The 20275-nt window shown below is 43.5% G+C and overlaps 1 protein-coding gene across 1 annotated transcript; it reads left to right on the top strand.

Moving 5' to 3' along the window:
• Positions 1–11274: 11274 nt before the first annotated feature.
• On the top strand, positions 11275–15052 carry rps28 (ribosomal protein S28). Its single transcript, XM_041895780.1, has 4 exons — positions 11275–11345; positions 11628–11675; positions 13858–13980; positions 14929–15052. Exons 1-3 carry the CDS (start codon positions 11307–11309, stop codon positions 13978–13980), a joined length of 210 nt encoding a protein of 69 aa, XP_041751714.1. The 5' UTR covers positions 11275–11306; the 3' UTR covers positions 14929–15052.
• Positions 15053–20275: the final 5223 nt, after the last annotated feature.

Raw genomic sequence — 20275 nt, forward strand, 5'->3', positions numbered from 1 at the left:
CCAGATCCGTTAGCCAGCCATGAGCAGCCAGATCCGTTAGCCAGCCATGAGCAGCCAGTTCCGTCAGCCAGCCATGAGCCGTCCAGCCAGGATCCGCCAGAGCCGTCCAGCCAGGATCCGCCAGAGCCGTCCAGCCGGGATCCGCCAGAGCCGTCCAACCGGGATCCGTCAGAGCCGTCCAGCCAGGATCCGCCAGCCAGCCAGGATCCGCCAGAGCCAGCCAGCCAGGATCCGCCATTTAGTCAGGTGCTGCCCCTTAGCTCGGTGTTGCTCCTTATCCTGTTGCTGTCCCTTATCCTGGTGCTGTCCCTTAGCCTGGTACTGCCCCTTAGTCCGGTACTGCCCCTTAGTCCGGTACTGCCCCGTAGTCCGGTGCTGCCCCTTAGTCCGGTGCTGCCCCTTAGCCCGGTGCTGCCCCTTGTTCCGGTGCTGCCCCTTATCCCGGTGCTGCCCCTTATCCCGGTGCTGCCCCTTAGGCCGATGCTGCCCCTTAGTCCGGTGTTGCCCCTTAGTCCAGGTGGGGTTAGTTGGAGGGTGGTCATTGGGAGGAGGCTACCGAAGCAGGTTGTGACTGTGGTGGGGTGGGGATCACGACCGGGGCCAGAGCCGCCACCGTGGACAGACGCCCACCCAGACCCTCCCCTAGTCCTGATATTGGTGCGCCCGGAGTTCGCACCTTTAGGGGGGTACTGTGACACTCTGGCTCCATGGACTTTGATATTTGAGCCAGGGTTGTTCATTGTCATTGGTTTGGGTGTATTTCATTTGGTGGTGTTGGGGATGGGTGAGTTTCATTTTGTTTGTGTCTAGTGGTGATTGGTCTATGACTCCCAATCGGAGGTAACGAGTGTCAGCTGTCGGCTCGTTATCTCTGATTGGGAGCCATATATATTCTGTGTGTTTTCTCCTTTGTTTTGTGGGTTATTGTTCCAGTGTTGTATGTTCTGTCGGTGTCACAGAGGACTTCACGTATCGTCATTTGTTGTTTTTTCGTGGTTGCTTTAATTAAATAAAGTCATCATGTTCACTCCACGCGCTGCGTATTGGTCCGCTCCTTCAGACGATCGTGACAATCTATATACAGTGTGTGCACATGTAGTAAGTTATGGAGGTAAGGCAATAAACAGCCATAGTGCAAAATAATTACAATTTGGTATTAACACTGGAGTGATAAATGTGCAGAAGATGATGTGAAAATAGAGATACTGGGGTGCAAATAAGCAAAATAAATAACAATGTAAATAACAATATGGGGATGAGGTAGTTGGGTGGGCTAATTAAAGATGGGCTGTGTACAGGTGCAGTGATCGGTAAGCTGCTCTGACAACAGATGCTTAAAGTTAGTGAGGGAGATAAGTGTATCCAGCTTTAGAGATTTTTGCAGTTCGTTCCAGTCATTTGCAGCAGAGAACTGGAAGGAATGGCGGCCAAAGGAGGTGTTGGCTTTGGGGATGACCAGTGAGATATACCTGCTGGAACGCATACTACGGCTGGGTGTTGCTATGGTGACCAATGATCTAAGATAAGGCAGGGATTTGCCTAGAAGTGATTTATAGATGACCTGGAGCCAGTGGGTTTGGCGACAAATATGTAGTGAGGGCCAGCCAACGAGAGCGTACAGGTCACAATGGTGGGTAGTATATGGGGCTTTGGTGGCAAAACAGACTACATGCAATTTGCTGAGTAGAGTGTTGGAAGATATTTAGTAAATGACATCGCTGAAGTCAAGGATTGGTAGGATAGTCAGTTTTACGAGGGCATGTTTAGCAGCATGAGTGAAGGAGGCTTTGTTGCGAAATAGGAAGCCGATTCTAGATTTAACTTTGGATTGGAGAGGCTTAATGTGAGTCTGGAAGGAGAGTTTACGGTCTAACCAGACACCTAGGTATTTGTAGTTGTCCACATATTCTAAGTCAGACCCGCCGAGAGTAGTGATTCTAGTCGGGCGGGTGCAAGCAGCGTTCGATTGAAGAGCATGCATTTAGTTTTACTAGCGATTAATAGCAGTTGGAGGCCACGGAAGGAGTGTTGTATGGCATTGAAGCTCGTTTGGAGGTTTGTTAACACAGTGTTCAATGAAGGGCCAGATGTATACAAAATGGTGTCGTCTGCGTAGAGGTGGATCTGAGAGTCAACAGCAGCAAGAGCGACATCATTGATATACACAGAGAATAGAGTCGGCCCTAGAATTGAACCCTGTGGCACCCCCATAGAGACTGCCAGAGGTCCAGACAACAGGCCATCCGATTTGACACATTGAACTCTATCTGAGAAGTAGTTGGTGAACCAGGCGAGGCAGTCATTTGAGAAACCAAGGTTATTTAGTCTGCCAATAAGAATGCGGTGATTGACAGAATCTTTTATCGATTGCGGTTATTATATCGTTTAGGACCTTGAGCGTGGCTGAGGTGCACCCATGACCAGCTCGGAAACCAGATTGCATAGCGGAGAAGGTACGGAGGGATTCTAAATGGTCGGTGATCTGTTTGTTAACTTGGCTTTCAAATACTTTTGAAAGGCAGGGCAGGATGGATATGGGTCTGTAACAGTTTGGATCTAGAGTGTCACCCCCTTTGAAGAGGGGGATGACCGCGGCAGCTTTCCAATCTCTGGGGATCTCAGACGATACGAAAGAGAGGTTGAACAGGCTAGTAATAGGGGTTGCGACAATTTCGGCGTCTAATTTCAGAAAGAAAGGGTCCAGATTGTCTAGCCCAGCTGATTTGTAGGGGTCCAGATTTAGCAGCTATTTCAGGACATCAGCTATCTGAATTTGGGTGAAGAAGAAGCGGGGGGGGCATGAGCAAATTGCAGCGGAGGGTGCAGAGCTGGTGGCCGGGGTAGGGGTAGCCAGGTGGAACGCATGGCCAGCCGTAGCAAAATGCTTATTGAAATTCTCGATTATCGTAGATTTATCGGTGGTGACAGTGTTTCCTAGCCTCAGTGCAGTGGGTAGCTGGGAGGAGGTGCTCTTATTCTCCATGGACTTTACAGTGTCCCAATACTTTTTGGAGTTAGTGGTACAGGATGCACATTTCTGTTTGAAAAAGCTAGCCTTTGCTTTCCTAACTGCTTGTGTATATTGGATCCTGACTTCCCTGAAAAGTTGCATATCGCGGGGGCTCTTCGATGCTAATGCAGTACGCCACAGGATGTTTTTGTGCTGGTCAAGGGCAGTCAAGTCTGGGGTGAACCAGGGGCTATATCTGTTCTTAGTTCTGAATTTTTTGAATGGGGCATGCTTACTTTTGAAGAACATCCAGGTATCCTCTACTGACGGAATGAGATCAATATCCATCCAGGATACCTGGGCCAGGTCAATTAGAAAGGCCTGCTCGCTGAAGTGTTTTAGGGAGCGTTTGACAGAGATGAGGGGTGATCGTTTGACCGCGGACCCATTACGGACGCAGGCAATGAGGCAGTGATCGCTGAGATGCTGGTTGAAGACAGCAGAGGTGTATTTAGAGGGTAAATGAGTCAGGATGATATCTATGAGGGTGCCCATGTTAACGGATTTAGGATTGTACCTGGTAGGTTCCTTGATAATTTGTGTGAGATTGAGGGCATCTAGTTTAGATTGTAGGACGGCCGGGGTGTTAAGCATATCCCAGTTTAGGTCACCAAGCAATACGAACTCTGAGGATAGATGGGGGGCAATCAATTCACATATGGTGTTCAGGGCACAGCTGGGGGCTGAGGGGTGTCTGTAGCAAGCTGCAACAGTGAGAGACTTATTTCTGGAAAGGTGGATTTTTAGAAGTAGAAGCTCAAACTGTTTGGGCACAGACCTGGATAGTATGATAGAGCTCTGCAGGCTATCTCTACAGTAGATTGCAACTCCGCCTCCTTTGGCAGTTCTATCTAGACGGAAAATGTTGTAGTTGGGAATGGACATTTCAGAATCTTTGGTGGCCTTCCTAAACCAGGATTCAGACACTGCTAGAACATCAGGGTTGGCTGAGTGTGCTAACACAGTCAATAACTCAAACTTAGGGAGGAGGCTTCTGATGTTAATATGCAAGAAACCAAGGCTTTTGCGATTACAGAAGTCAACAAATTATAGCGCCTGGGGAGCAGGAGTGATACTGGGGGCTACAGGACCTGGGTTAACATCTACATCACCAGAGGAACAGAGGAGGAATAGAATAAGGATACGGCTAAAGGCTTTAAGAACTGGTCTTCTAGTGCGTTGGGTACAGAGAAGAGGGGCAGGTTTCCGGGCATTGTAGAATTGATTCAGGGCATTATGTACAGACAAGGATATGGAAGGATATGAGTACAGTGGAGGTACACCTAAACATTGGGTAAATATGAAAGAGATAGCATCACTGGAGGTACCGATTGAGCCGGTCTCCGTGTGTATGGGGGGGGTGGGACAAAGGAGCTCTCTGAGGGTGGTTGAGCTGAACTTGGGGCCCTACAGTGAAATTGTATAGTAAGAACTAACCCAAACCGCAAATGGCTAAGCATATTGACATGGGAGAGAGGCATAACGCAATCACAGGTGTTATTCGAGAGGGCTAAGACAACAACTGGTAATGGCGACGAAAGTTTGGGCTGAGGCTAAACAGATAAACAGGATGGGGTAACGTGTAAAGGAACAGTCCAGCAGGCATTAGCTGTGTAGCTGAGTGATCATAAGGTCCAGTGAACAGCACTAAGTAAGTCCGGGAGAAGATCGTAGGCTGCTAAAGCACAGGCGAGCAGGAGGCACGGTTGTTGATTACGCGTGCTAGCGGGCCGGGGCTAGCAGATGGATCTTCGTGGTCGTCGCAACGGGAAGCCTGTTGAAACCACATCAGACGATTACGTCGGCAGACCTGTCGTGATGGATCAGTGGGGCTCCGTGTCAACACTAGGAGGTCCCGTCCGGTTGACAGAGAGGTAGATAGCCGGGAGATGGGCCTGGCTCGAGGCTAGCTCAAGGCTAACTGGGACTAGCTTCGGACAGTGGTGATTAGCCAACAACAACAACAGCCACTCGGATGCAGCTAGATAGTTGTGATGATCCGGTGTTAAGGTCCAGTGATTCCGGCAGAAAATCCGATATGCTCTGGCTCGATAGCGCGATGTGCAGACTGTGCAGACTGGCCGATAATTGTCCAGGCTAGAGCTGGCTGGTAGGTAGTGCAGGCCACGGACAATGGTGAAGAACGCTAACGGTGGCTAATAGCAAGTAGCTAGTTGGCTGGCTAGCTGGCTAGTTTCAGCCAGAGGTTCTGGATAAAAGTAAATAATAAAATCCGTTCCACATTGGGTGAGGCGGGTTGCAGGAAAGTATATTTAGTTAACGGGTGGAAAGTGAGATTGAGAAATATATACGAAAATATATACGAAAAAGACAAACAGGACACCAGAACACTAGGACACTAGAAACAGGCTATTTACATGAGAACACTATAGAAAACACGAACGCACTGCTACGCCATCTTGGATTGTGGTCATCATTAAGGGAACCATGAATTCTGAGGTATACCAGGAGATTCTTGAACAAAACGTCAAGTCATCAGTCAAGGAGCTAAAGCTGGGCCGAAAATGGGTCTTACAACAAGACAAAGACCCAAAGCATTCAAGCAAATCTACCAAAGAATGGCTCAGGAGAAAGAAGATTTGTGTTTTGGATTGGCCAAGTCAAAGTCCTGACCTAAATCCAATTGAGATGCTGTGGCAGGACCTGAAGCGGGCAGTTCAAACCTCACTCAATTGGCTGAGTTCTGTAGGGAGGAGTGGGCAAAAAATCCCTCAAAACAGATGTCAGAGACTGATTACTGGCTAAAGGAGACGTTTAATCCAAGTTATCGCTGCTAATGGAGGTGCCACAAGCTATTGACTGAAGGGGTTCACATATTTTTGCACACATCAAATCTGAGTTTCTGTTAAATAAACCACTTTTCTTAAATAAACAATGAAAATATATCATTTTTTTGTTTCTGTCATTTACTTGGAATGTCTTTATTACGAATTGGGGTTTAGATGAGGATTGTATTTTAATTTTAATATTTTATAGCAAAATAATGACCTGCCCTGTAGGGTTCGAATACTTTCAAGCAGCACTGTATATATATATACAGTGGGGGAAAAAAGTATTTAGTCAGCCACCAATTGTGCAAGTTCTCCCACTTAAAAAGATGAGAGAGGCCTGTAATTTTCATCATAGGTACACGTCAACTATGACAGACAAATTGAGAAAAGAAAATCCAGAAAATCACATTGTAGGATTTTTAATGAATTTATTTGCAAATTATGGTGGAAAATAAGTATTTGGTCACCTACAAACAAGCAAGATTTCTGGCTCTCACAGACCTGTAACTTCTTCTTTAAGAGGCTCCTCTGTCCTCCACTCGTTACCTGTATTAATGGCACTTGTTTGAACTTGTTATCAGTATAAAAGACACCTGTCCACAACCTCAAACAGTCACACTCCAAACTCCACTATGGCCAAGACCAAAGAGCTGTCAAAGGACACCAGAAACAAAAGTGTAGACCTGCACCAGGCTGGGAAGACTGAATCTGCAATAGGTAAGCAGCTTGGTTTGAAGAAATCAACTGTGGGAGCAATTATTAGGAAATGGAAGACATACAAGACCACTGATAATCTCCCTCGATCTGGGGCTCCACGCAAGATCTCACCCCGTGGGGTCAAAATGATCACAAGAACGGTGAGCAAAAATCCCAGAACCACACAGGGGGGACCTAGTGAATGACCTGCAGAGAGCTGGGACCAAAGTAACAAAGCCTACCATCAGTAACACACTACGCCGCCAGGGACTCAAATCCTGCAGTGCTAGACGTGTCCCCCCTGCTTAAGCCAGTACATGTCCAGGCCCGTCTGAAGTTTGCTAGAGTGCATCCAGAAGAGGATTGGGAGAATGTCATATGGTCAGATGAAACCAAAATATAACTTTTTGGTAAAAACTCAACTCGTCGTGTTTGGAGGACAAAGAATGCTGAGTTGCATCCAAAGAACACCATACCTACTGTGAAGCATGGGAGTGAAAACATCATACTTTGGGGCTGTTTTTCTGCAAAGGGACCAGGACGACTGATCCGTGTAAAGGAAAGAATGAATGGGGCCATGTATCGTGAGATTTTGAGTGAAAACCTCCTTCCATCAGCAAGGGCATTGAAGATGAAACGTGGCTGGGTCTTTCAGCATGACAATGATCCCAAACACACCGCCCGGGCAACGAAGGAGTGGCTTCGTAAGAAGCATTTCAAGGTCCTGGAGTCTCCAGATCTCAACCCCATAGAAAATCTTTGGAGGGAGTTGAAAGTCCGTGTTGCCCAGCGACAGCCCCAAAACATCACTGCTCTAGAGGAGATCTGCATGGAGGAATGGGCCAAAATACCAGCAACAGTGTGTGAAAACCTTGTGAAGACTTACAGAAAACGTTTGACCTGTGTCATTGCCAACAAAGGGTATATAACAAAGTATTGAGAAACTTTTGTTATTGACCAAATACTTATTTTCCACCATAATTTGCAAATAAATTCATAAAAAATCCTACAATGTGATTTTCTGGATTTTTTTTCCTCATTTTGTCTGTCATAGTTGACGTGTACCTATGATGAAAATTACAGGCCTCTCTCATCTTTTTAAGTGGGAGAACTTGCACAATTGGTGGCTGACTAAATACTTTTTTCCCCACTGTATATATATATATACTGAACAAAAATATAAACAACATTATTTGGATGGCGCCGGAGAAGATGGCTGCCGTTTTACAGCCCTCTAACCAATTGTACTATTATGTGTGTTTTTCCACGTTATTTGTAATTTATTTTGTACATAATGTTTCTGCTATCGTCTCTTATAACCAAAAAGAGCTTCTGGATATCAGGACAGCGATAACTTACCTCGTATTGGACGAAGATTTTTTCTTCAACAAGGCGGCCGTGAAGGATATCCTACAGACACCCGAAAAGGCCCAAATCCCCGTCATTCGCATGAGGAAGAGACGGAGATATCGTGGACGTAGGTTGGGGTGCCTTGTAAGGATCCGACGGCGAGCGAGTAAACTGCCTCTCCCATCAATCCTATTAGCCAATCTTCAATAATTTGAGAATAAATTGGATGACCTAAGATTACGGTTATCCTACCAACGGGACATTAAAAACTGTAATATCTTATGTTTCACTGAGTCGTGGCTGAAAGACGACATGGACAACATACAGCTAGCGGGCTATACGCTACATCGGCAGGATAGAACAGCTGACTCCAGTAAGACAAGGGGTGGCGGTCTGTGTATATTTGTAAACAACAGCTGGTGCACAAAATAAAATACCAAGGAAGTCTCTAGGTTTTGCTCGCCTGAGGTAGAGTATCTTATGATAAGCTGTAGACCACAATATTTACCAAGAGAGTTTTCATCTATATTTTTCATAGCTGTCTATTTACCACCACAAACCAATGCTGGCATTAAGATTGCACTGAATGAGCTGTATAAGGCCATAAGTCAACAGGAAAACGCTCATCCAGAGGCAGCGCTCCTAGTGGCCGGGGACTTTAATGCAGGGAAACTTAAATCCGTTCTACCTCATTTCTACCAGCATGTTAAATGTGCAGCCAGAGGAAAAAAAAACTCTAGACCACCTTTACTCCACACACAGAGACGTATACAAAGCTCTCCCTCGCCCTCCATTTGGCAAATCTGACCATAACTCTATCCTCCTGATTCCTGCTTATAAGCAAAAACTAAAGCAGGAAGCACCAGTGACTCGGTTAATAAAAAAGTGGTCAGATGACGCAGATGCTAAGCTACGGGACTGTTTTGCTAGCACAGACTGGAATATGTTCCGGGATTCTTTAGATAGCATTGAGGAGTACACCACATCAGTCACTGGCTTCATCAATAAGTGCATCGATGATGTCGTCCCCACAGTGACCGTACGTACATACCCCAACCAGAAGCCATGGATTACAGGAAACATCCGCACTGAGCTAAAGGTTAGAGCTGCCGCTTTCAAGGAGCGGGACTCTAACCCGGACGCTTATAAGAAATTTCGCTATGCCCTCCGACGAACCATCAAACAGGCAAAGAGTCAATACAGGACTAAGATTGATTCCATACACACACAAAGCTTACTTCTCTTAAATGTTGTGCACAAATTTGTTTACATTCCTGTTAGTGAGCATTTCTCCTTTGCCAATATAATCCATCCACCTGACAGGTGTGGCACATCAAGAAGCTGATTAAACAGCATGATCATTACACAAGTGCACCTTGTGCTGGAGACAATAAAAGGCCACTCTAAAATGTGCAGTTTTGTCACACAACACAATGCCACAGATGTCTCAAGTTTTGAGGGAGCGTGCAACTGGCATGCTGACTGCAAGAATGTCCACCAGAGCTGTTGCCAGAGAATGTAATGTTAATTTCTCTACCATAAGCCGCCTCCAATGTCATTTTAGAGAATTTGGCAGTACATCCAACCGGACTCACAACCCCAGACCACGTGTAACCATGCCAGCCCAGGACCTCCACATCCGGCTTCTTCACCTGCGGGATGGTCTGAGACGAGCCACCAGGACAGCTGATGAAACTGTGGGTTTGCACAACCAAAGAATTTCTGCACAAACTGTCAGAAACTGTCTCAGGGAAGCTCATCTGCATGCTCGTCGTCCTCACCAGGGTCTTGACCTGACTGCAGTTTGGCGTTGTAACTGACTTTAGTGGGCAAATGCTTAGTGGTCACTGGCACACTGGAGAAGTGTGCTGTTCACGGATGAATCCCGGTTTCAACTGTACCAGGCAGATGGCCGACAGCGTGTATGGCATCGTGTGGGCAAGCGGTTTGCTGATGTCAACTTTGGGAACAGGGTTCCCCATGGTGGCGGTGGGGTTATGGTATGGGCAGGCTTAAGCTATGGACAACAAACACAATTGCATTTTATCGATGGCAATTTGAATACACAGAGATACCGTGACGAGATCCCTGGGCCCATTGCCGTGCCATTCATCCACCGCCATCACCTCATGTTTCAGCATGATAATGCACGGCCCCATGTTGCAAGGATCTGTACACAATTCCTGGAAGCTGAAAATATCAAATTTCTTCCATGCCCTGCATACTCACAAGACAACAACACCTATTGAGCATGTTTGGGATGCTCTGGATCGACGTGTACGTCAGCATGTTCCATTTCCCGCCAATATCCAGCAACTTCACACAGCCATTAAAGAGGAGTGGGACAACATTCCACAGGCCTCAATCAACAGCCTGATCAACTCACTGCGAAGGAGATGTGTATTGCTGCATGAGGCAAATGGTGGTCACACCAGATACTGACTGGTTTTCTGATCCATGCCCCTAAAGTATCTGTGACGAACAGAGGAACAGATGCATATCTGTATTCCCAGTCATGTGAAATCCATAGATTATGGCTTAATTTATTTATTTAAATTGACTGATTTCCTTATATGAACTGTAACTCAGCAAAATCTTTGAAATTCTTGCATGTTGCGTTTATATTTTTGTTCAATGTATTTTTGCTCAGAAAACTCAGGCCACATAAAATCACCTGCGGGACAAATTTGACCCGCGGGCCGCCAGTTGGGGAACCCTGATTTAGGGTAATAATGGGCTTATGTACCGATTACATTAGCATAACGTTCAAGCCAATATAGGCTATTACTGTTGTCCAGTAGTAGCCTAAATATTTTTATTGATAGACTGTATATTTGTAAGTGGCATTACAAGTGCATTTGTTATGTCTAGTCTTTAGAAATTCTACTTCCTATCGATGTAAAATACTCCACATAATGCTTTAATTCGTTTATCAGGCTTTGTCTTTGCGATTTTAAAATACAGCTATAAAACATGCAACTAGAATTAGAAATCAAAGGCAGTACATTGATTATTCAGATAATCAGAGATGGTTCATCCCAGTTCCCCACCCCCAATTTTACGGAGTGGAATGAACAGAGATAATCAAATATCTATGTTGCCGCTTTCAAGTAGTAGTCGAAACTCGGAAATGTCCGACCTGTTAACTAGTTGAGCTCAGCACATGTATTACTACAAACAATTAGCACGTCGGAAATGTCAGAGTTTCCTAGTTCAGACTAGCACGTGAATGCGGCATGAATTAACCAGTTTACCGGAACCGGAAATGTACACTTCTTTTAAATAGGCGAGGTTTTTAATTCAGGGAGATGTTTTTTTAAACGCAGGTCATGTAAAATATTAGATGAATAAAATATAAAGTGGGTAGATTTATTAAAAGTTAAAAATATTTTGGATTACAGTTTGAATATATACTGTACTCGCACCACGTGACTTCCTTTCCGGTCTAACCTGACAATATGGACGCCAGCCGCGTGCAGCCGATCAAGCTTGCTAGAGTAAGAAAACCTCATCCTTTGTGAAATATCTTAAATAAATGAATGTGTGAATTCGTAAATACGCATTGTTTCATTTGAGCTCATTTTTGTTAAGTTACTGCCACGTTTATACTTGAACGGAGCATCGGGCCTCATTGCTCGGTGGCCTGCGCGTGCTGGAGGTGCTACAGCAGCCATTTGCTAGCTACTGTAGCTAACACTCCCTAACTGAAGAACAGACACTTTTCCCCCCCCCTCCCGTTACCTCAGTTGTGTAATTGGCTGTTTCAATTTCTTCCCCAGGTCACCAAGGTGCTCGGGAGAACGGGTTCCCAGGGACAGTGTACCCAGGTATGTTACTACATTCTGAAAAAGCAAGCATTAACTAGTTAACGTGAGTTAAAGTATTGGCTTGTTAGCCAACCCAACCAGTTGAGAAGAATGTCGATGGCAAGTTAGCTAATGTGGTGATGCCTTATGCAGAAAACTAGTCCTTGAGCTCACATTCTGTAGTTATTCTGGCTATGACACATGCTAATGTCTAAGATTGTCATGTATAGATAGACTGTTTGTGGCATGCGAGGTCACTAGTCGGACAGCTAGCTATGTAGCATGTCATGGTAAACCAAAGGATTGACAGATGTTGTGCATCTCATCCCTGAGAAACTATACTGAACAAAAAATATAAACGCAACATGTAAAGTGTTGGTCCCATGTTTCATGAACTGAAATAAAAGATCCCAGAAATTCACCATGCCCACAAAGCTTCTCTCAAATGTTGTGCACAAATTTGTTTACCACCCTGTTATTGAGCATTTCTCCTTTGCCAAGATAATGCTTCCACCTTCCAGGTGTGGCACATCAAGAAGCTGATTAAACAGCATTATCATTACACAGGTGCACCTTGTGCTGGGGACAAAAGGCCACTCTAAAATGTTTTTTCACAACACAATGCCACAGATGTCAAGTTGAGGGAGTGTGTAATTGGCATGCTGTTGTCAGAGAATTGAATGCTAATTTCTCTACCATAAGCGGTCTCAAACATCATTTTAGAGAATTTGGCTTTACGTCCAACAAGCCTCACAACCGCAGACCACGTGTAACCTCGAAAGCCCAAGACCTCCACATCCAGCTTCTTCACCTGCGGGAGGGTCTGAGACCAGCCGCCCAGACAGTTGATGAAACTTTAGGTTTGCGCAACCGAATAATTTGTGCGTAACTGTCAGAAACACACAGGGAAGCTCATCTACGTGCTCCTCGTCCTCACCAGGATCTTGACCTGACTGCGGTTTGGCGTCGTAACAGCCTTCAGTGGCCAAATGGTCACCTTCTATTGCCATTGGCACACTGTAGAACCAATCCCTGACAACCCATACTTCACAACATCTAAATGACAAATGAAGGAATAACCTTACTACTTCAGTCAAATGACCGTGAAACACACTCAGGACTTTCCCATTCTTGGCAATACAATGACGCATCGATCTTACTCTAGGTTGAGGAATACCCATCGCAAAAAGCAAATATGAACACAGATTTCTGCGTCTTTCACAAAGGGCTGTCGCACAGAACTGAACGTTCTTAGCATGGCACTTGCTTTACGTTTGGGCTCATATTGCATAAGTATCAACGTACAGTATTGGGATTTTTTAGACATGGTTAACTGCCACATTGTTTTCAAATGATTAATGTATTTTGACAAACATTTACATTTAGTGAACATTTTTGTATAGTTCTCGCATAGCGTCCATTGATTGTCGCGTCACCTAACACCCTAGTTACGTGGTCCTCTGTAGCTCAGCTGGTAGAGCACGGCGCTTGTAACGGTAGTGGGTTCGATCCCCGGGACCACCCATACAAAAAAAATAAAATAATGTATGCACGCATGACTAAGTCGCTTTGGATAAAAGCGTCTGCTAAATTGCATATTATATTATTATATTAAAACTGTAAACAAGTGTAGAGTCCGTTGATGTTGAATGTTCTAATGCAGGGGTTCCAAACTTTTTTGGCCCACGACCCCATTTTGATAACATTTTCAAGACCCCACATGTTCATTATTATTTTATTATGTAATCAACAGCCAATGTTTACTTTTTAATGTGGGCTATGACAGTCTATTACAAATCAGTCTGACAGTATTTCAATCTGAATACAGTATGGTGTGAAGTGACTGAAATGCATCAAAGGTATTGGTATCAGGCAATGTTGTATGATCTGTGTTTCCACCCAGTCTGATTTAGTGCCTGGTCTTGTCCACTCGGTTCTAAGGGCTTGTGGGCATAGTAGAGGGAAATGTTACGTACTCGTTGCAAAGTCTTTCAGTGATAGGGTCATATTCTGTAGCTTAAACCGTTGAAAAGATGAGCCGCATTTGTAGGAATAAAACTGAAACCGCTGTTTATTTACGACTGCATCTAGCGGCTACCAGAGGTTACTGACTTAATCCCGGTTCTATGAACCAAGCGCAAATTCTCTCGTGACCCCTAGTTTGGGAAACCCTGTTCTAATGTATCCTGCCTGTCTCTTTCAGGTCCGTGTGGAGTTCATGGATGACAGCAACCGGTCCATCATCAGGAACGTGAAGGGGCCAGTCAGAGAAGGCGATGTGTTGACACTTCTGGAATCTGAAAGGGAAGCCAGGAGGCTGCGATAGGTGTGTACTATTGTCCATACAAAGCAGGGGCAGGCAACTAGATTCAGCCACGGGCCAATTTGTCAGACCAAGTGGTCAGGTGGCCTAAACATAATTATTTTTACGCTGCAAATTGACGACAAGTAAGGCCGAAAAGATTTTGTATTTAAAAGAACAATCATTCATACCTTGGTTACATTGAAACACTATCGCATTGTCTTTTATTTTTGGTAATACTTTAAAACATTTTTTGCTTAATTCCTGTTAATTTTTATATTTTTCCACTTAACTTTATTTTAAACTGATTTTAAAATGTAAAGTATAGCAAGGGCCTTCAAATGTACTCCTAGAAAGCAGTTGTGTGCACATGGTTTTGCTTTAGCCTTATCACACCTGATTCAGTTAATCCAGGTGCAGTTGCGTAGAACCGGGTGTGTTGAAGTAGGACTGGAACAATCCTGCAGGAGTGGGTCCCATTCCTGAAGTATAATATTTTTGGTTGGCTTTTAGACTACCACCAGTGCAAGTACACTCACTGATGTCAGCTTCTGGTGGCAAGAACATTGCCTAAGGGAACTATAAACCAAGGCTGCTGGCCATGGCCCTCGAGGGAACTCAGAACGACTCACTACAACCACTATAAAATTACTGCTTTATAGTATGTAAATAATAATAATAAAATAATAATATGCCATTTAGCAGATGCTTTTATCCAAAGCGACTTAGTCATGCGTGCATACATTTTTGTGTATGGGTGGTCCCGGGGATCGAACCCACTACCCTGGCGTTACAAGCGCCGTGCTCTACCAGCTGAGCTACAGATGGTGTAGGTGGACTGGGAAATCATTCAGCTCTATTTCCATATGTATCATCTCAGGGACACGTTAATGAGGCCTTAGGTCTGTTATTTAGCTTTTTCAAAATGGTAGTTGTGTGTAAATTAATGAATTCTCACCTCTTTCCTTGCAGTGGCCAGGGAAGATGTGAGATGCCAAACCAACGCCTGTGGCGCTAACACCCCATCAGTTCACCTGCAATGGCCCCACATCTCACTTGTGCAAAGTTTATTAAATAAAATGTTGTTCAAGGTGAAGATTTGTTTTTCTGTTCAATGGCCGATGTGTGTAGACGTGTTCTGGACCAACTTTGAGATCTGTAGGTGGAAGTTTATTTTAATGTTGTTTTTGAATATGGTGTGGATGCCAACGCCTGTGATTGATTATCCTATTACAACATACAATTCACACCTAGTACTGCAAAAAAATATATATACAGGTGCCAAAGTAGAATTTGATTGTAATGCTTTGTCAGAAAAGGCAGCATACAGAAATACATGGTACAGGGGATGAAGTAGCAGCTGTCATCACTGGAACCATGTACTGTACATTGTCTCTGGAATGTGCTGCTGTGTTTGATTTTTCAAAATGAACCATGCCCCTGGTCAGTCCTGTAGATTTGAAAGGATTGGATTGGGTGAAATCTTCACCATATTGCTTACACCTATTTAATAGTTTCAGATCTACATGGGTAGGTAGGAGGGGAAAGGGCTGATTTCAGCCTGTACTTGCGACTATAGGGGAAAAACAGTGGACCAGTGCCACTAGAAATAGTGTTTCTTCATTGGATTGGAATATTTATGAAGTGGAATGTGATATCAGCTTGTACATCATCGAAGACTTTACTGTTTTAGTTAGGATTCGGTCAGGCTATAAAACTCAGCCAAACGTCCTTAGTGCGCCAATATCTAGCATGATTGTAGAGCAAGGGTAGCCTCGCAAGCCACCCTGATCTCGCAAGTTTACACGAATGCTTCACTGGACCCGTGCAGTGAACCATTCATGGAAGCGCGTGAGATCAGGGTGGCTTGTAAGGGTTCCATGATAGCCTTTACCTATCCTTTTACATCAGATCAAGGTTTCCTTCAGGGAAGGAAGGCTGTGTTAACGTAGGGCATTGGCCTACGAAAGGGGATATTCCTGATACCATACTACAGGATAGTGCTGACGTTGGTGTGTCCCAATTGTGTTAACTGGCTGTAAGCGAACGAGTTATGCGCGTTTGGAGCAATTCTGGCTGTTTCCAAGGCTCAGCCAATCGTTGACATAACAGAATGCAGCACGCGACTGAAGAGAGAAGAGACAACCAACTTGCTAGTTACAGCATCAGCGCGCGCACTAGAAAGACAGCGGAGAGTGGAAAGGCAGTTTGCCAGTTACAGCAGCACGTCCCCAGAACTATAACGAAGAGGTAGGTGAGAAGGTGTTTAAGCGTACTTCATGAGCTGTAACCGAAAAACTGCCGTTTGGAAAGTTTGAGGTGAGAGACAGTGTGGTGGAACAAGTATTGTTAAGTATCTTGCTAGCTGTATCGAATTCTCGTTAGCTAGCCAGAGAAATGTTGAGCAACATTAGCCAACTTAACTGATCAAATAATTGAGTTTATGGTTTGAAAATTTGCTGGCTAATAGTCAGACAGCTAACGTTACATCAGATGAGCTAACGTTAGTAACCTAACCAATTCGCTATAGTATTAACTGGTAGACGATTTACCGTTCCTCAAGTTATAACGCGCTAGTTGCTTACTGGACCCTGGCAATCTGAAATGTTAACTAGCTAACGAACTAACTACTATCTGTGAACTAATGTTTTCCCTCTACAGTATGTGGTTAATTTTCAGAATGAGAGAATTAGGTGAAAATGAGGCGTTGCTTGTTAAACAAGTGGATTCGGGGATCAAGTGTAGCTGCCTGGAGCTGGGCTTGGTTTAAGCTGGATGCCAGAGGTGAAGGGAAGACCACACTTTTTCAATACGGTGGATAAGAAGGGGTATGCCAGGTGTACTCTGCCTGAAAGAGATCAGTTATGCCAACAAAGGGTCTCATGCTCTGCTGCTGGCACATTGTAGAACAGATGTCCACAGGCAAAGTGTACAATGTAATAATATGCAGTGTAGCCCAAAGATATTGCCTTTGTTGTGTTGAATTTGACAGTAACACTTGTGAGTGAGGGGGGATTCTAGAATGTTTTGCTCAGTGAACATAATTTTTTGCACACGTAGTCTTGTGCACATAATCGATGTCTACTGTAGTGGCCACTATAATAGAGCAAAAATAGAATGCCTTTTTGTTTCATTCTATTTCTACTTGAAGATGTTTTCCCCCCCAAGTGCAGTATTTAGATGTGTGTGGTCACAAGCGTTCTATTATAAAGGCTGTCATGGCTAACTGCAATATTAGTGTATTGTTTTTTCTCAAGACTTGAGTGTAATTTGCAGTAATGTCTAGGCATCAAATAACATTGGATTGCTTTCTTAATTTTTTTTTAGCTGTGAGTTAGGTTCACATTAACCACTTTTTATTTTACACACAGAGACTGATCATGTAGATCATATTATTTGTTGTTTAATTACTTAAAACCTGCATTTCCCACAAGCAGGGATTTTTTTTGCATGTGTCAGTGCAACAAAAAAAAAGTGTCACCTTTTTGGGCCCTCACCAGTTTGCATCCCTGGGCCAGACGTGTTATATTTGTTTGCTTGCCCTTATAGCCCTTAGCCATACGCACATTTAGAGTTTCACTGCTCCAGAATCTTAAATAAAAAACTTTACGCCCAAATCTTATTTACTTTACTATAATTTCCCCAAACATTTATCCTACCCTTTATTCTTGAATGTTTATTGACAAACCACTATCATTGCAGAAGTTGACACCATATATTGCAGGTTGTTGTAGCAACATGAGTTGCCAAATAGTTATAACATGTCACGGAACTACCCTGTTGACTACCCTGTTGGTGCCGTTGGGGTTATTCATAATGTTGAAAGATCAAGTTCATGTTGAGTTAGCTTATGTCCAGTAGAGGGAAGCCTCATTCCTAGTTTAACTCCAGGAGGACTATTTTCAGTGTGGTCCGCAGATGGAATTTTGTTGACTGCCACAGGGTTATTTTTACACCAATTTGTTACATGAACAATCACTACCTTACAGAACTCATAAACTCCCTATTTGCAACATTTAGGGCCCGATTCAAGCAAACATTCAAAAGGCTGCAGAAAATACAACCTTTCATCAAAATGCAAGTGTGTTTTGGGTTGTTTCACACAGTAAACAGTGACTTACATAAGTTGTGAAGTGCACCAACATTATTTTTCAGCAGTGCAGGTTTGAATTCCAGTCTCAGTGGGCAGTTTGAGTGATCTCAAAGTATTCCTTTTGCTGTGTACCTTTTCAACACCTCTGGTTGGTTGGTGGTGAAAATGCTTTCTATTCTGTAGCAGCAACACTTACGTCTGACCTATTTCCAACACCTACTGTAGCTGGATGTACTGTTTGTGGTATCTATTATGTATTTTAAGACCAAAATGGCATATATTAATGCCATCTAAATGAAGCTTCAGTGACTATTGTTATTATGGTTCCTGATACTGTGACAAATGTCACATATTCCTTTAAATCATTTATGTCTGAACTCCGTTGTCTATCATTGCCTTTCATGCTTTTGTATGTCTCATTCATCTTATCTGATCAAATGTGATTTTGTTGTCTTCTGGTAAATAAGGATGATTATCTGATTCATTACTTTCATAATGTGAGCTCTTATGTACGTTTATCACAATGCTGTGTCTTGTTCAAGAGCGGGCATTTGGCGAATGTGGAAACCATTTTGAAAAGGATGACAGAAAGGACTTGACAGCGTAATTAACTATTTGCTGCTGTCTAGACTTGTACAGCAATGCACCTGTTCTGTGGATCAACAGCTCGACATAAACAACAATGACCTATTCCCAGTTTAAACCCAGTGTCCTGGTGCAACTTGCACTCAGAAAGACTAAGTTGAAACCCAAAGTGATTTACTTCCAAACTATTACGGCCCCTCTCACTGGCATACATTTACAAATGGACTGGATCAACTTTTGGTGTTCATTCCTGAAGTAATATTTAAACTTACAAAATGACTAGGTTGTGTGAGTTTACCCCACTTTTAGGTTCACATATCATGGGGTCTTGAGTTATAATAATAATAATATGCCATTTAGCAGACGCTTTTATCCAAAGCGTGCATACATTTAAAAAAAAATTGTATGGGTGGTCCCGGGGATCGAACCCACTACCTTGGCGTTACAAGCGCCGTGCTCTACCAGCTGAGCTACTGAGTTCTCCCTAATCATGTGACCTGACCAGGAAAAAGAGCCATACGTTTCCCTAATCAGGTTATGGTAAATAAAAACTCAGGTCCTTAAAGACCCACTTCAGCCTCCCTAGTACCTTATTTATCAACCAAATTTACTTAACAGAAGGTGCATTTCAGTAGCTGGTGCAGGGTTCCTCATTAAATGGCCTTTCCTCTATTTTCCAAGGGGGGAGGCCGACGACAACAGAGTGCATCCATCAGGCCAACTCCTTGAATTGCCAACTCCTTAAAGATACAGTATGCAGAAAGTCGTGGCGCGATTTCCTGGTTGCCAAAATTCGATTAATTTTTTTCTCTCAAAACAAGCAAGTATAGTGTAGAGAATGATTGTACCATCTAAACCGATGTGAAATATATTTTCAATAACAAACTATTGTATTTTCAGCTGTTTGAAGCTGGTGTACGAAACCGAAAGTAAAAGAAGCAAAAAAACGAAACAGAATTAGTGCACATAGAACAGATCTACCGCTTCTTAGACTTGCGTTCAATGAGAATGACAGATCTATGACACACATTTCTATGTGAATTTGGTCAGGTAGCCCAAAAAGTTACATACTGCAGCTTTACATTTTGCAATTGTGTCAAAAAATCTATATATATTTTACTCAAAATATATATATTTTTACTCTTAAGTATGTGTACTTTACTGTATTTATACTTGTAATATCTGTTTTCAACAGGAAAAGTTCTAAATAGCTGGAGTGAATCTTTAATAATGAAGTTTTGATCAATAAAACCAACTACAATTATTGAAACTACATCTATCAATTCTAGATTTACCTCAGAGAGGAAAACGGGCCAGGAACCAAAAGGTTGCTGGTTCGAATCCCCGAGCCGACTAGGTGTTAAATCTGTCGGTGCCCTTGAGCAAGGCACTTAAACCTAGTTGCTCTGGATAAGAGCATCTGCTAAATTACAAAAATAAATGCAAACATACTATATGTTACGAATTTGCTAAATGTATATGTTACAAATTCTATGTAGGTGGGTAACGTTAGCTAGCTGGCTAACGTTAGCTAAGCTAGGGGTTAGGGTTTACTTTAGGAGTTAGGTTAAAGGGTTAGGGTTAGCTAAATTTAAGGTTAGGGAAAGGGTTAGCTAGCATGCTAAGTAGTTGCAAAGTAGC

Source organism: Coregonus clupeaformis, chromosome 14 (assembly GCF_020615455.1).
Source record: "Coregonus clupeaformis isolate EN_2021a chromosome 14, ASM2061545v1, whole genome shotgun sequence".
NCBI classification, from domain to species: domain Eukaryota; kingdom Metazoa; phylum Chordata; class Actinopteri; order Salmoniformes; family Salmonidae; genus Coregonus; species Coregonus clupeaformis.